Below are 14,897 nucleotides of genomic sequence, written 5' to 3' on the forward strand. Positions count from 1 at the left end.
TATCAAATACCCTACAGTGTGGCTAGATTTAATGCTACTGTAATTTATTTCTAAGTGATCATTACATAAGATTATAATAATTTGGATACTTCATTTTTGCATCTGTTGCTGTATGAATAGTGCTGTGTATTTTAAGAAGTTATGAAATTCTGCATCTTCTTATTCAGAACATTTTTCTGCTATTTGTAATTCTCCCTTCTTCCCCTCTTTTTGGTAGAAAAGAGCAAGGGACAATTACCATGACCATTATAAACTCTTAAAATGGTAACTCAGTAAACAGCAGTCCCAGATATTTAGCAAAAATTTAGGTTTTTTTTTTTATATTGGAGTTTGTTCTAGGTACAAGATTTCACTTGCTAATCAGGCATACTGAAGGCATCAGAGCTGTGAGGCCATCTGTTTGCATACCACCTTATCCAACCTGAGATCACAAAGTTGCAGGCAAAGCAGCAGTTTCTGTGATAGTCTGCTTAGAGTGAGATGGCTTCCTTCTTGTGTACACTCTTAATTTAAAGAAGTTCCATAAATATGTAGATGTTACATCTCTGGAACTCTGACATTGTGCACAATTGAAAACACACACCTTTCTTTCCCTTACCATACACCTTATAATTTGACTGTAAAAATTAATTGGTTTCATTACATTTTAGCAATAGTCAGTTATTTTGTGTTCTCATTTAAACAATGGGGATAGAGACTGGACAAACATGTCTGAATCAGTTACAAATTTAGACTAATGTTACTCATAAAAACATTTCAAGAAGGGGGAAGAGGCAGACCTGGTACACAGTGCTAAATACTAAAGGAAGCATTCTCAAACTGTGCATGTGTGCTGGGAGGAGGGGAATTTGTCATTCAATTAAAAATACTCACAGTTGCAATGCAATATGGAAGATTGTTTTTACATCCAGGACAGAGGAGTTCACACTCTGGGAGCAGGAATTCACAGTATGGGCATGGTGTAGTTGGCTCTTCTGCCTCAGATGTGTCTGGTCGTCTAGAAATAAGATATGGATATGAATCAAGTACAAGAACTCCTTCACAAAAGACCACACCTTATTTCTGTAAAGAGCAAAACATTAATTTTTTTGAGTAACGTACAGTTTCCAGTTAACAATATTTTCTGTCACCTTCCCTCTTCACCAGTTTTCCCTTAGATACTGCACATATTTTCCTTACACTGCCTACCATTGTAAGTGGGCCCTTAATTTGAAACATTTATTTGCCATTGAGCAATGTTGATCACTGTTTTGAATTCTTAATTTCTCAAATATCCCAGTAACAAATGGTGTATATATAGTATGTAATAGCTAATCTTACTCTGTTAGGCACCACTCACCATGATATTTAGGTGTTAAATATTAGAATTTAAGCTTCAGAATTGTAATAGTTGGACTATAGTTTCTGCTCCATGGAGTTGCAGTCCATAGGCTCTTTTTCAGCAAGTATGTATGGTGGTGAGGTATCCTGATCCAGATTCTACTATAAAATGTTTACATTAGAACTAATATGAACGCAGTGAGAAGGGACACTTAAAATTAGTTTTCCTAAGTGATTTCTAGATATACTCTGTTATGGAACTTTATAGATAAAAGGCTTTGATCCTCTTTCATAGCACTTTCCAATGTCTCAGCATAATGAGCTTTGAGAATAATTAGAGATTTTCATTAAAATACTTTATAAAATTTGGCAAGGATCAGATTTTGTACCCTGATTATTTTATTCTGCCAGACAGGAGCTATCAGGTGTATTGATCAGAGCAGTCAAAACTCCTCCCACAAGTCTCCGATAGGGTTTTATGAGTATAGCAGAGCCGTTTGGCATGCTGGCTGGGAGATTTTTACAGTGGCACCTAAAAAGCAGGCAAGGAGCTTTAGATATGTAGGATAAACACACCATCGCTATTATCTATACAGTATTATTATACTAGGAAAAAAGGTCTTTGCCTCTAAGAATTTGTGGTCTAAACAGATTACAAAGGGGGAGGGAGAAGGAATTGGAGAGTTTGCCTTTTTAACTTGGTATTTATCCTTGGCCTTGTCTCCCTTTTAAATGATTGTCTTTGTGCCGTTCTACAAAGTGCACAATAGTGATGCTGAACAACTGCCCATTGAAAATACAAATATAGGAGAACTACTACGACTTCATAGGTTCAATTCACTATAGGCTTCCACACCTGTGCAAAATGGGTGTAAAGGATTGCAGCTGGTTAGGGGGCATTTTACACCCACTTTGCACAGAGGTAAATGACTATAACACATGCAAGACAATGAAAAATAAGGGCCTCAGTCTTTAGAGGAGTTGGAAATTAACCTCCCAACCTAAGGTAAGGATTAAGGAAAAATATGTAAACATTGTAGATTTTATGGAGGAAAAATAATGCTACAGATAAAGTTGTTCTGTTGTCTGCACTTAAATCATATTAGCCTGGCTCACCTGACCATTGCTTCAATCTTCTTTTTGTATTTAAGATCTATTTTATTGCGGTACTCAGGTCTCATCAACATAGCAGCAAAACTGAAAGCTGAGTTTTTTAATCCTGCTCTATGACACTCAATCACTGTTGACGTCAGGATTGGGACAATATCTGCAATGAAACAATGGCAAACATTCATCTACCACTAGCAATGCTAAAAACCTTAGCAAAAGAGCAAACAGGCAAAAGGTTGAGAGGCTTTTGAAGCAATTCTTTATTCAGGGCACAGAGCTACACAGATTTTTGGTACTTGTATTTCCACATAGATATGCAGGGTTTGAAGGGATCTCAAAAGGTCACCTAGTCCATCCCCTTGTGCTGAGCCAGGATTAAGTACAGCTACATCACGTTGTTTAACTTGTTCTTAAACTTCCAGAGACAAGGATTCCACAACCTCCTTAGGGAACCTGTTCCAGTGCTTAATTATCCTTATAATTATAAAGGATTTCTTAATATCTAACTTAAATCTCCTTTGCTGTCAAGTAAGCCGATTGCTTCTTGTCCTACTGTGGGTGGACATATGACCAGTTGTTTTCCCACACTTTTTATAAACAACCTTTTACCTATTTGAAGACTTACGTTCTCCCCTCAATCTTGTCTTCTCTAGAATAAACATGCCCAGTTCTTTCAACCTTTCCTCACAGGCCATGTTTTCTAAACCTCTTGTTTTTGTTGTGCTCCTCAGGACTCTCTCCAATCAGTTCCCATCTCTAAAAACATGGTGCCCAAAACTGGACACAGTAATACATCTGAGGTCTCACTATTGCTGAATGGAGCAGAACAATTATCTCGTGTCTTACATAGGACATTCCTGTTAATGTATCCCAGTCATTGGGTTTCCTCTCACTATGGTGCATTTCTGAGACTGAACATATGACCATGGGAATCGGTAGATTACCCCCACCTTTCCCAAATATGGTCATGGTTCACCTCTTGCCTTAGCTCTATTCATAGCAAAACATTCACAGTGTCTCTGGACTGATAACTTAGGTAGAGACATCACTGGCTGGGAACTTGGGAGCGAATAGTTGAGTATAATTTCTGTCACAATGTGTTCAAGAGTGCAGGAGTTAGTGAGCTGGCCTGTGCTGGTCATGCAGAGCAGCCTATGTGTAAGCAGATGAAAAGTGAACGTGTGGTGTAGACATATGTACTGTCACTACTGGTGTCAGATGTGAGAGGATTCTGCATGTAGCCGTTTCTCAAAGAAATTTTACCTTTGGTAAGTAGGTAACAGTATAAGGCATACCGCAGTAATGTCTAATTACCAAAGCAAAAAATGAAATTTTAGAGGTAACCACTATATAACAGCGAGCCAAGCATTAGGATCTTGAACTTGCACTGTACTTTGTCCCAAGCAAGGATTGCCCATAATGGTAAGACTCCCTGGCCTTGCAGTACTCTCTCGTACTGAAGATGCAGTACATTTGAAAGAAGACAGATGAGTTTTGTAGCAAGGTCCCAGAGTTGACCCACCAATTACATATGATCTTGAGACGGTGGTTCATGCAACCATTTAGCAGTTATTATGGTTGAGGACACACACTTAGCTAGCAGTGTTGCCCTCATCACTGTAAGGCCTTCATACCTACATGCCATGTAGCAAAGCAAGTTTTCCATGGCAGGACAGGTTTAACTTTTACTACATACCTACACTTGTTCAAAGATATGGACAACAGTAGCACAAGAGGAAAGTATCTGTCTGATGTACTGGATAGTTAATTATCTTACGCTTTTTTTGTGTGTGGACAGCACTTACGTGAGGGGAACTTGCTGATGTTGTTGGCTACACGAATAAGCATGCGTGCACCCTTCATGTGATCTCCACGTTTAACATGAGTCTGAAATAAAACAAGTGGGTATATTTACACTACAGATTACAGCTACAGCATTTGGAGGATCTGAAACTAGTAAAAGCTTTGGCTACGCTATACTTAGAGCCCTGCGCAGATACAAAAATGTGCATCTGCCAGGATTAGCCCGGGATCTGCTAGCCACTTTTTACCTGTATCTGCAGCAACAAGCTGTCTCAAAAGGGCTAGCAGGGGGAGGGGTGTGTGTCTTGCAGGGAAGAGGCAGTGCGAGGGTGCGGACTGGGGGTAAGGGACAGCACGGAGGGGTGTCGCATCGCATGCTGCTCCCAGGGACTCATGAGTGATGGCACAGTGCGAGTGCAGCAGTGCATGTTGCATCACAGTGGAGTGGGGAGCCGGGGTCCTGCCTGCTCCAATCCCCATGGCAGGGGCATGGTGGGGACGCTGGTGCTGCCTGAGGGGCCCAAGCTTCTGGGCAGGAATGGGTGTGGTGAGTGGGTGCCACCTAGCCCCAGCCACTGACTGCTGGCCCCAAGCGTGCTGCGCCCCCTGGGCTACATGAGTCGGACGCGGTGGGCCGGGCGCCTCAGGTGAGTAGAGTCCTGTGTGGTTCTATCTGCATCCGATCCATTAGCCACAAAAATGGTCCATGGATATCCGCAGATTTGCAGGGCTCTCTCTATACTATACTTGGTATTGCAGCACAGCTTACTGCTAATCTTTACTAGCGTAGCTTCTCAAACTTTAGTAACTTTTTCTCCTTTGGGCTTTACCTCTCTAAGCTTTCATTAATTTTAGGTTTTATTAACAACAGTTTATAGCCTGTAGCTGTCCATAAGACTTTTCAATGGACAAATCTCCAAGTTATCAGCAAACCACTTGTGTATTTAAAGGTTGTCTGATCAGATTATTAAGGCATCAAACCATTCTAAAAGATGCTGGGCCAAACTTTCTGCTGGTGGTGCACTGATGCAATTCTACTAAAATCAAAGATAAACATAGTCTCCTCTTATATACAGTCTACAAACTCAAGTTCTCTGCCCATATATTGTAGTGGGATACATCTGATGCTTTGTAACGTGACTGCCTGAAAACCTCCACTTTGATACTGCCAAAATAGATGCAGAACCAGTAAGGGGAGGCCCACAAACATTTATGGATGGAGACCTCTACGAGGCTCTGACACCTATATGTCTGCCTCACCACTTATTTTCTTTGGGCCATTGGAGGGTGAGATTGTGTGTTTTGGGGGATGCCGTTAAGCCCTCTATCCTCTGAAAGACACGGTGGGTGAGGTATATATGGACCCATTTCTATTGATGAAAGAGACAAGCTTTTGAGCTACACAGCTCTTCAGGTCTGGTCTTTATCCTCTGGCATTTTTATAGGGCCTCTCTCTTCCCCCTCTGCCCCAACCTGAGGTCTTTCCCAGAGGATGACTCCTTTGGTGCCTCCATTTTCTTATGACCTGTCCTTAAGCCAGCTGAAAGTGCTCCTACTGACTGCTTTTGAGCCTGCCATCTCCTTGCCTGGGTGAGGAAATGGAAAGCCACAGGCAGAGCAATGAAATCTAAGGAAAGAGAGAGGCAGGCTTTAGCAGCCCCACTTATCTCTAGTAATTGTAAAACTACAACTAGATTTTTATGTGATCCCAGTTGCATAGGATAAACCCAAGGACCCGAGACACGTAACAGAAACCCAGGGCTATCCTGAGTAAATAGAACTTTTGGGACTATGCTATTCAATGGTATAAAATGACTGACAGGCAGCGAGCTCACTGAATGGAAATGGAATATTCTTGTAACTAGTGCATTTACCAACTTCCATCTGTATGTACTAACAACAAACATGCCAGCATAATTAATCTACATATAGCAGCCATCTATGCAATTTATAAGTATTGCATAGAATTTGCTTCATTAAAACACTAATTCTGAATCTGCATTACCTTTACTAAAATATAGCTGTGTAGAATCATAAGATTTGTAGCCATCTCAGAAGGAATTTTAATTTTCTGTGTTTTGAGTTCTGAATACATACTGAAAAGAACATCATGTGCATTTCGGTAGTTTCCTTTAAAAGAAAAAAGTTAATGTAATTTTTCACAACAATGCTCTTACACAGGGGATATAATTAAACTCAATTGTAAGCTTTTCGCTGTAATCTAAGAGCAGAAAATTTGGAAGTCAATTTGTCTAGAAAAATCACAAGCACATAGATGCCTGCTACAATATCCTAGACAATACTAGTGTGGCGTGGGAAGAAATGTAAAAAGTAGGACATATGTGGAACAGCTCAAAGCACATGTAGATCATGATTTGATATGCTGCTGTCCCCTATTTTAAAAATGGAAGTTGGAACATCCATTACTTTTCCAATAAAGTACAAAAGAGTAGTTTTAGGGCATCCTAGGATGGATTTCCTTTGTTTCTGGACAATGATTATTTCACATCTTATTTCTATAATTAGTTAAATGTTGAATACAGTGTGTTATTTGAAGTTTTAATTTAATATCCTTCAAGTGTAGGTCTGTATAGTACTCTGCTAAAGTAAACAGGTGGAAAAAGATGTCACTTCAGATCAATTAAATCTTAAAAGTAGAGGCACCACATTTGATTATTTCAGGATAACTGCGATATGTTCAGGTTTAAGGAATTTAGGCAATGAATAATAAAACCTTGAGCCTTTATGTTCCATGCTTACACCATGAGCACAAAACTGTTTTTCACTGCTGTAGCATAGCAGACCTTTGACACTCAGTGCCAAAGAGTTTGAGATTTTCCAGCCCATTGCAGAGCAGCAGACAGATAGCTGTTAACTTGCCCAAAACGTGATTGTCCTCCTTGTCCCTGAGGCTGCCGTTTTTCTTTTAAAAACATTTCCCTTGACTTATTTTAAATTAAAAGAAAATAGAAAGTTATTCTAGGACCGTTGCCTGGACTAGAGCAGGGAGCAGCCAATGGAGGAGATACACTATTTTGCTTCCCCAACCCCTTCCTTATTCATTTTATTTTTTTCTCCCCTCTATCTAAAATCTAACCAACCATTTAGAAAAAACAAGTTGCACAAAAAAAAGAACCTTTGGAAGTCTGTTTTTTTAAAAACAATCATTACAGATGAAACTCCTACTAAAATCAGTGTTTGATGTAGCTAAGGACTGGAGGATCAGTCCCTAAATTAGAAGCCATGGCTACCAGCAACTGCAATTAAGGAATAGTCTCCATTATGGGGAAAAGTGAAGCTCTGGGTAGTCTCTACTAATAAATCTACTGGGAATGGAATAAAAGAAACTAAGAGACTCTCTCCATGAGTTTCCAGTCTCACTTTCCAAAGGGCTCCACTTACCACTGTCACTATGGGTACATCTATACTGCAGTTAAAAACCCACAGCTGGCCCATGCCAGCTGACTCAAGCTTGTGCTAAGGGGCTGTTTAATTGTGGTGTAAACATTTTGGCTCAGGTTACAGCCCAGGCACTACGATCTTGTAAAGTGCGAGGGTCTGCCTGCAGCCCAAGCCAGAATGTCTACACTGCATTTAAACAGCCCCTTAGCCCAAGTCAGGTGGCACGGGCCAGCCACAGGCTTTTAATTGCAGTGTATACACACCCTATAAGAGTGCTTTAAACTCATAATGCCAACTTCACACTTCCAAATAAAGACTGGATATAAGAGAAAATCGTTAGTGCACACAAGAAGAAGGTCTTTCTAAAATTCATATATGCCCTTCTTTAAGCACACTCCTACAAGCAGTAGTATCTAAAATATTGCTGGGTTGGAAAATGAAATCCTGTTGTCACATCAGTAAAAACAGAATGAAGTAAGAGTATTGAGTGACCTACCTGCAGACTGCTCCTCCCTGGCAATTATTATGGCAGTTCGGGCAGCTTCTCTGTATTGCTTTAGTGCCATGTACAAGCGGAACAGATACTTGGCATCCTTAATCAGAACAACACAAAAGTAATTTTGCTGATGGAATATATACTGCTGTATCACCTTCTAGATCTCGACCTCTCTCCATCTCAAGCTAATGTCAAGAGGCAGTTCAGATTTGTCTGTGAACTCTGTGGCTTGACCATACCCTGTCTGCCTGTGCATCGTGTTCTTTGCCTGTGGCAGTGCAAACAAAACTGTGATTCAGTACTCCTACTTCTTTCATTGCTAAACTAGCTAGCTTTTAAAATATTTTTGGGTGGAAGTGGTGTGCAGAAATCTCTCTCCCTTTTTCTCCATCAAGGAGAAATTTTTACTGGACCTCCACCCCTTGATTAAGATTGTTTCTAAACTTCTTCTCAATAAGTCCCAAACTGCTCTTGGATTGAGGAAAAGGTTAGTTTCAGGAAGGAAACTAATCAGGGAAATTTTTCCATTCTTAATAAACGGTACATGAAAATACAGTTGAAAGAGACCCCTCTTTCAGCTGGAATGTAACATTAATGTAAATCTGCTGATATATGAAAACTTCTAAAATACATAATCTGCTTAAAAAAAGTTGAAGAAAAAGTACACTGATCATGAGGTGACTAATATTGAAGAAATTGGACACTGATTCAGCTACATTGTTCCAGTAATGTCAGATCTAGTCAATCATTGAAGTTTCTGAAATTTACCTATGGGTTTTATTTCTGCTTTTTGGTATTCCACAGTAAATTTGTAGTGGAGGAGCAATTATGGGGGGGAAAAAAAAAGGTATCATTTGTATCTTACAATAACCCTTTAAATAATTATAATTGAGTTGTAATTAAAACTATTATAGAAAAAGTACTGATGCTAAAATGTTGACCTTGAAATTCTGTTCTGTATGGCCCATTGCAATAGCCCTTAATTCAGTAGAAGATAAAGAACAATGGATTAAAATTACTCCTTTTTTTAAAATAGTACATTTATTAGGGAGACAAACAGCTTACCACTGAATTTACTAATATTTTATCAAAATAGTTTAAGTATGTTTGTACATATGTGCAAGTATGCACTTTCAAGATTTAATTTTTTTATATGCACCTGAATTTGTTTTTTTCCCCTAATTAAAATATACTATGGTTAAAATTTTCATCCTAGCCTTAGCTGCACCAGCAAAACAACAACAAGGAAGTCTAAGTTGATCAGAATCAGGAAGCCTGCAGGAGAGTGCGTGAGTCCACTGGATTTATCATGAAATAAAAGGAGCAATTTAAGGAGGATAAGGGCAGTGTAGAGAAGTTTAGATGATTTTTTTAAATCAGTCTTCACCACAGAGGATGTTGGAGAGACCTTCTCTTTTCAGGTAATAAATATGATGTACTATCAGATACTGAGGTATCAAAAAGGTTGTGCTGGAATAAGATGAGAATAAATTAATACCAGATTCTGCCACCCTTACACAAAATAATACCGTACTCTGCCAGAAACCCCTTTGAAATCAGCAGTACTTCTCATGGACTAAGATACTATTTTGCTTGAGTAAGGGTGATAAAACCCAGCCATTAAAGAGTAATAAGTCACCAGAGCCAGACGGTATACATCCAAGGGTATGTCTACATTACAATTAAACACCTGTGGCTGGCCTGGGTTTTAACTGCAGTGTAGACAGACCCCAAGAGATGAGAAGGAATTTAAGAAATAAGAGGCTGAGCTGCTATGAAAAATATGTAATCATTAAAGTCAGCTACTATACCAGAGGACTAGAGGGTAGCAAAGGTATCAATCGATCTTTAAAATAAGTGGTAAGGGGTAATCTTAGACATTACAGCCCAGCAAGTCTTACTTCAGTACCAGGAAAATTGGGTGAATAATTAAAAAAACCAAAATTCTAGAACACTTAGATGAATGTGATATGATAGCAGCAAATTAGCACAGTTTCGGTAAAGGCAAATCATGCTCTAATAAACTACTAAAATTCTCTAAGTAGCAGCAACAAATAAAGGATAAGAGAGAACTAGCTGGCAATTTACATGGACTTTCAAAATGCCTTTGAAAAAAAGCCCTCACAAGAGTTTATTAAGGAAACTAAGTAGTGAGGGAATGAGAAGCTAAGTATTTTCATGAATTAGAAACAAAGGACATAAAACAAAGCAGAAGTAAATGATCAATTTTTGTAATGGGAAAAGACTAATCGCAAAGTGTCACAAGGTCTTTGCGAAGGCCAGTGTTATGGATATATTTTTTACTGCACTGGAAAGGGTAGTGAACAAATGGGTAGAATTTGCAGATGACACAACAATATTTAGGTTAGTCAAGAAGGAAGAAAACTGACAAAGGACAAAACTAGACAAGTTGGCACAATGACAGCAGATGAAATCAATGCTGACATGCAAGGTATTGCAAATAGGAAAGAATAGTCTGAATTACTTATACACATTGCTGGGTTCTAAATTAACTAAAATCCACTCATCTAAAAAGACCTGGGTAGCATTATAGACAGTTCAACAGAAACCTCTGCCCAATTTGCAGTAGTAATAAAAACAAAAAGCATTAGGATATATATAGAATGGGATAGAAAATATGATAATGGTATTATGTAAATCAATGGTGTACCCACCCCCAGAATACTGTGTTCAGCATATCTCAAAAAATACATTGTGGAAATAGAGGGAGTTTAGAGAAAGGTGAGAAAATTGTTAAAAGCATGGAGAAACTTCCATATAAGAAAGAGACTGAAAAGATTATGACTCTTCAACTGAGGCAGGAGACAAATAAGAGGGACATGACAGAGGTTAACAAAATAGAGACTTGCATACCCTCTCTCACAACAACAACAAAAATCAATGGAGATTGAAAAGAGACATGAAAACTGACAATGGGAAATATAATTTTACATAACACATATTTAACCTGAGGAACTCACTTCCACAAAGGCTAATAACTTAATGAGATTTTAAAAAATTAGATATTTATTTATATAGATAATGAAACTATCTATAGTTGCACGAGATATGATAATATATTGTATTAGATGGGACAATGCAATCATTAATTGACTAGTGTTAGGAATAAAATTCTCCTATCATCAGGTTATTACTTAATTGTCCATGACATGGTTTTTTGTACCTTCCTCCAAAACATCATCGGACCACTGCCCTGACCTGGTATAGTGTTTCCTATATCCCTCACTGTGGATGCAATTAAGGTAACATATCTAAATGACTCCAATTGTGTCTACAAATAATTGAAGATGTAAAAATAAATTGAGTCCAGTTTATTTTAAATATGGTCTTAAATGTTTTCATTTTTATATCGTATGCTTTTTAAAAATTAGAGAAAACAGTTTTAAATAGAAAATATCCTTCTTAGAACTTTTGGAAAACATATTATTAATATTCAATAGACCATTACTTCCTTTTTATTGGAATTTGGCAACTTTACAGAATTTTGTTTTCAGGGTTGCTTGTTTTCAATTTTTAAAACATTTTTGTATTTAAAAAATAAACACAGAACAGCAGAATCTTGTTAATTAACACTAGGAGATATGCATTATAGTAAGCAAACAACCAGGATATAAATCAAAGATATTGGATCACAATCCTTGTGTCTTAATTCTGACAAGCGTAGTTTAGTATTATATGTAATACCTTTATTAATATATTACATTAGAATACAAAGGGTATAAAAACATTTTGTTAAACATAGTAAAGACTTAGTAATATAACACCTCACTACAGCCTTGTGCTATTAACTCTTTATAGAGAAGTGGAGTGAGACAACCAGGCTGTTGTGAGAATTATCCAGTTTGGGAATAAGTGAAGAGAGGATTAACAAATTTCTGCCATATGGCTACTTCAATTTAGATTTTATCTTCAGTGAAATAAAGATTCTACCATCTAAAAGATGTTATTCTATAAAAATGTGATTCAGATTGCCTGAGAATTTCAGTGAGGCATTTGCCTCTACACCATAATGAAGTTAAAAATTATTTGTTTTTTCTTTAATAAGTTACTATGATTTGATAAAGTAAAATGATGTTACTCACTGAGAGAGACTATGGCAGATGGGGTAAAGCATTCAGAAGAACAAGAAAGAGCTTTTAAATGAGGAAAAGAATGCCCTTCATACAAGTTGCAAAACAATGTTAAACATTACAAGTGTATTCACACAGTGCTATGTTTTATAAAAAAATTAAACCCTTAGAACTGGTTCTCAAACTTTTTCATATTGTGGGTCACTTCCAATTCCCCATCCCACGCATTCCCTGAGGCAACCAGGTTGCTTGGTTGTGGTTTACAGAAAAAATAGTATAAAGACAGGATGTGACAGTCAGTCCACGTCCCATTCACAGTTTATATCTGTGTACCAGATCTCCCATCACAGCCCTTACAGTTCTAATCTCTCCAGGTCACTTTGCAATTGGATTCTGTCCTCTTGAGTGTATGTTTCCTCTACAATTTTGGTGTCATCCAAATGTCTGATGAAAGGTAACATTACATCAAAACAGCACCCAACAAAAGACAGATAAAGCAGCTGCTCAAAGTGTAGAGATGTTTTTTTTAAATTAAAAAAAAAAAAATGTCATAAAGTGCCCAAAGGACCAAATCCTGGCCCTAGAATACAGCACAGCAAAGAAGAGGCCAGAGCTCTACAACCTCACTATAGAGTTGCAAACCACAACTAGAATTCAGTGGCAACTACATGTCATCTCTACAGCTGTCAAACCCAGCTCCATGCCTACACAGTATAATTTGTGATTCTGAATTTACAGGACTGTGGCGATTACACCATGGAAGCCCTGCAGAGTCTTTCTGATACAATGTATGTTTGGGAGCAAGTGCCTTCTGTACTCAGCCACAGAGGATCTTAGAGAACCTGAATTACCCAAAGATTACCACCATCTGATGGCTGTTAGCAATGCTAGTTTATTTTAAAACCTACATGAAAAATAATACGGGCAAAATTCTTTTCTCAGATCCATACTGCAGATCTACACTCCTAGATTTTGCTCACATAGTTGGTGGTTTGCACATGTATGGAAATCAAGGTACTGAAGTAGAGATTGGTTGTGTGGATATGAGAAGAGAATTTCACCTCTGAAGACATTGTAATTTCTCGTCTCTCATCCCTTTACCCTGAAATATATTTGGTATTCTCTGTCTTCCTTTTAACATCAGCTCTATGGCATTAACAAGCAGGATTAACAACATTGGTTAACATAACTAACCAAGCACACAAACATGACAACTAATACAAAAAAAATAGCACATATAAGGGGAAGACGGACTAGTACAGCCTACTACTGTAGTCTACCAGTTCCCAGTGCCTGCATCTCTACCTGTGGTAGGAGAAGTGACCTATAGACTTCAAAAGAAGCTCTATTTAGTCCTCTTTGTACAAAGGATGCGGGGTATGAAGCGGGGTATGAAACAGGGTCTCCCAGAAGGGAGATAGAAGCAAAAATTCATAAAGCTCCTGCAGGAATGTAATGGTGGTGTTGGTGGCCTGTGATATACAAGAGGTCAGACCAGAAGGTCTGGTGATCCCTACTGACCTTAAACTCTATGACCTCATAAAGACTTCCCATAAGTCACAATAAAAAATAAACATCTACAATATTTTATATTCTTAGTGTTAAATAACTGAGTATTCTATATATATAAAGTATGCCATTAAAAACTCAAGATATGGGTTTGCTAATCTTTAGTTTTCTTTTTACCGTAAACACTTTATGTAGTTGCAAAAAGAAAAGGAGTACTTGTGGCACCTTAGAGACTAACCAATTTATTTGAGCATGAGCTTTCGTGAGCTACAGCTCACTTCATCAGATGTATACCGTGGAAACTGCAGCAGACTTTATATACACACAGAGAATATGAAACAATACCTCCTCCCACCCCACTGTCCTGCTGGTAATAGCTTATCTAAAGTGATCAACAGGTGGGCCATTTCCAGCACAAATCCAGGTTTTCTCACCCTCCACCCCCCCACACAAATTCACTCTCCTGCTGGTGCTAGCCCATCCAAAGTGACAACTCTTTACATAATCAAGTCGGGCTATTTCCTGCATAAATCCAGGTTTTCTCACATCCCCCCCACCCCCATACACACACAAACTCACTCTCCTGCTGGTAATAGCTCATCTAAACTGACCACTCTCCAAGTTTAAATCCAAGTTAAACCAGAACATCGGGGGGGGGGGGGGGTAGGAAAAAAAAAGGAAACAGGCTACCTTGCATAATGACTTAGCCACTCCCAGTCTCTATTTAAGCCTAAATTAATAGTATCCAATTTGCAAATGAATTCCAATTCAGCAGTTTCTCGCTGGAGTCTGGATTTGAAGTTTTTTTGTTTTAAGATAGCGACCTTCATGTCTGTGATTGCGTGACCAGAGAGATTGAAGTGTTCTCCAACTGGTTTATGAATGTTATAATTCTTGACATCTGATTTGTGTCCATTTATTCTTTTACGTAGAGACTGTCCAGTTTGACCAATGTACATGGCAGAGGGGCATTGCTGGCACATGATGGCATATATCACATTGGTGGATGTGCAGGTGAACGAGCCTCTGATAGTGTGGCTGATGTTATTAGGCCCTGTGATGGTGTCCCCTGAATAGATATGTGGGCACAACTGGCAACGGGCTTTGTTGCAAGGATAAGTTCCTGGGTTAGTGGTTCTGTTGTGTGGTATGTGGTTGTTGGTGAG

At 38.5% G+C, this 14,897-nt stretch overlaps 1 protein-coding gene across 2 annotated transcripts in view; it reads right to left on the reverse strand.

Annotated features, from left to right (window-relative positions):
• Nucleotides 1-14,897, reverse strand: part of WDR19 (WD repeat domain 19) — a 127,467-nt gene that overhangs the window by 20,420 nt on the left and 92,150 nt on the right. For both annotated transcript variants that reach the window (XR_007356450.2, XM_048848545.2), the window contains exons 30-34: nt 8,132-8,228; nt 6,239-6,363; nt 4,236-4,317; nt 2,437-2,587; nt 874-997 (exon numbers count right to left, since the gene is read on the reverse strand). Coding sequence is in view for 1 of the 2 variants with exons in the window: in XM_048848545.2 (XP_048704502.2) it covers nt 874-997; nt 2,437-2,587; nt 4,236-4,317; nt 6,239-6,363; nt 8,132-8,228 (579 nt within the window). In the remaining variant the exon portion in view is untranslated. The remainder of the gene's footprint in view (nt 1-873; nt 998-2,436; nt 2,588-4,235; nt 4,318-6,238; nt 6,364-8,131; nt 8,229-14,897) is intronic.

Source organism: Caretta caretta, chromosome 4, assembly GCF_965140235.1.
Source record: "Caretta caretta isolate rCarCar2 chromosome 4, rCarCar1.hap1, whole genome shotgun sequence".
Lineage (NCBI taxonomy): Eukaryota > Metazoa > Chordata > Testudines > Cheloniidae > Caretta > Caretta caretta.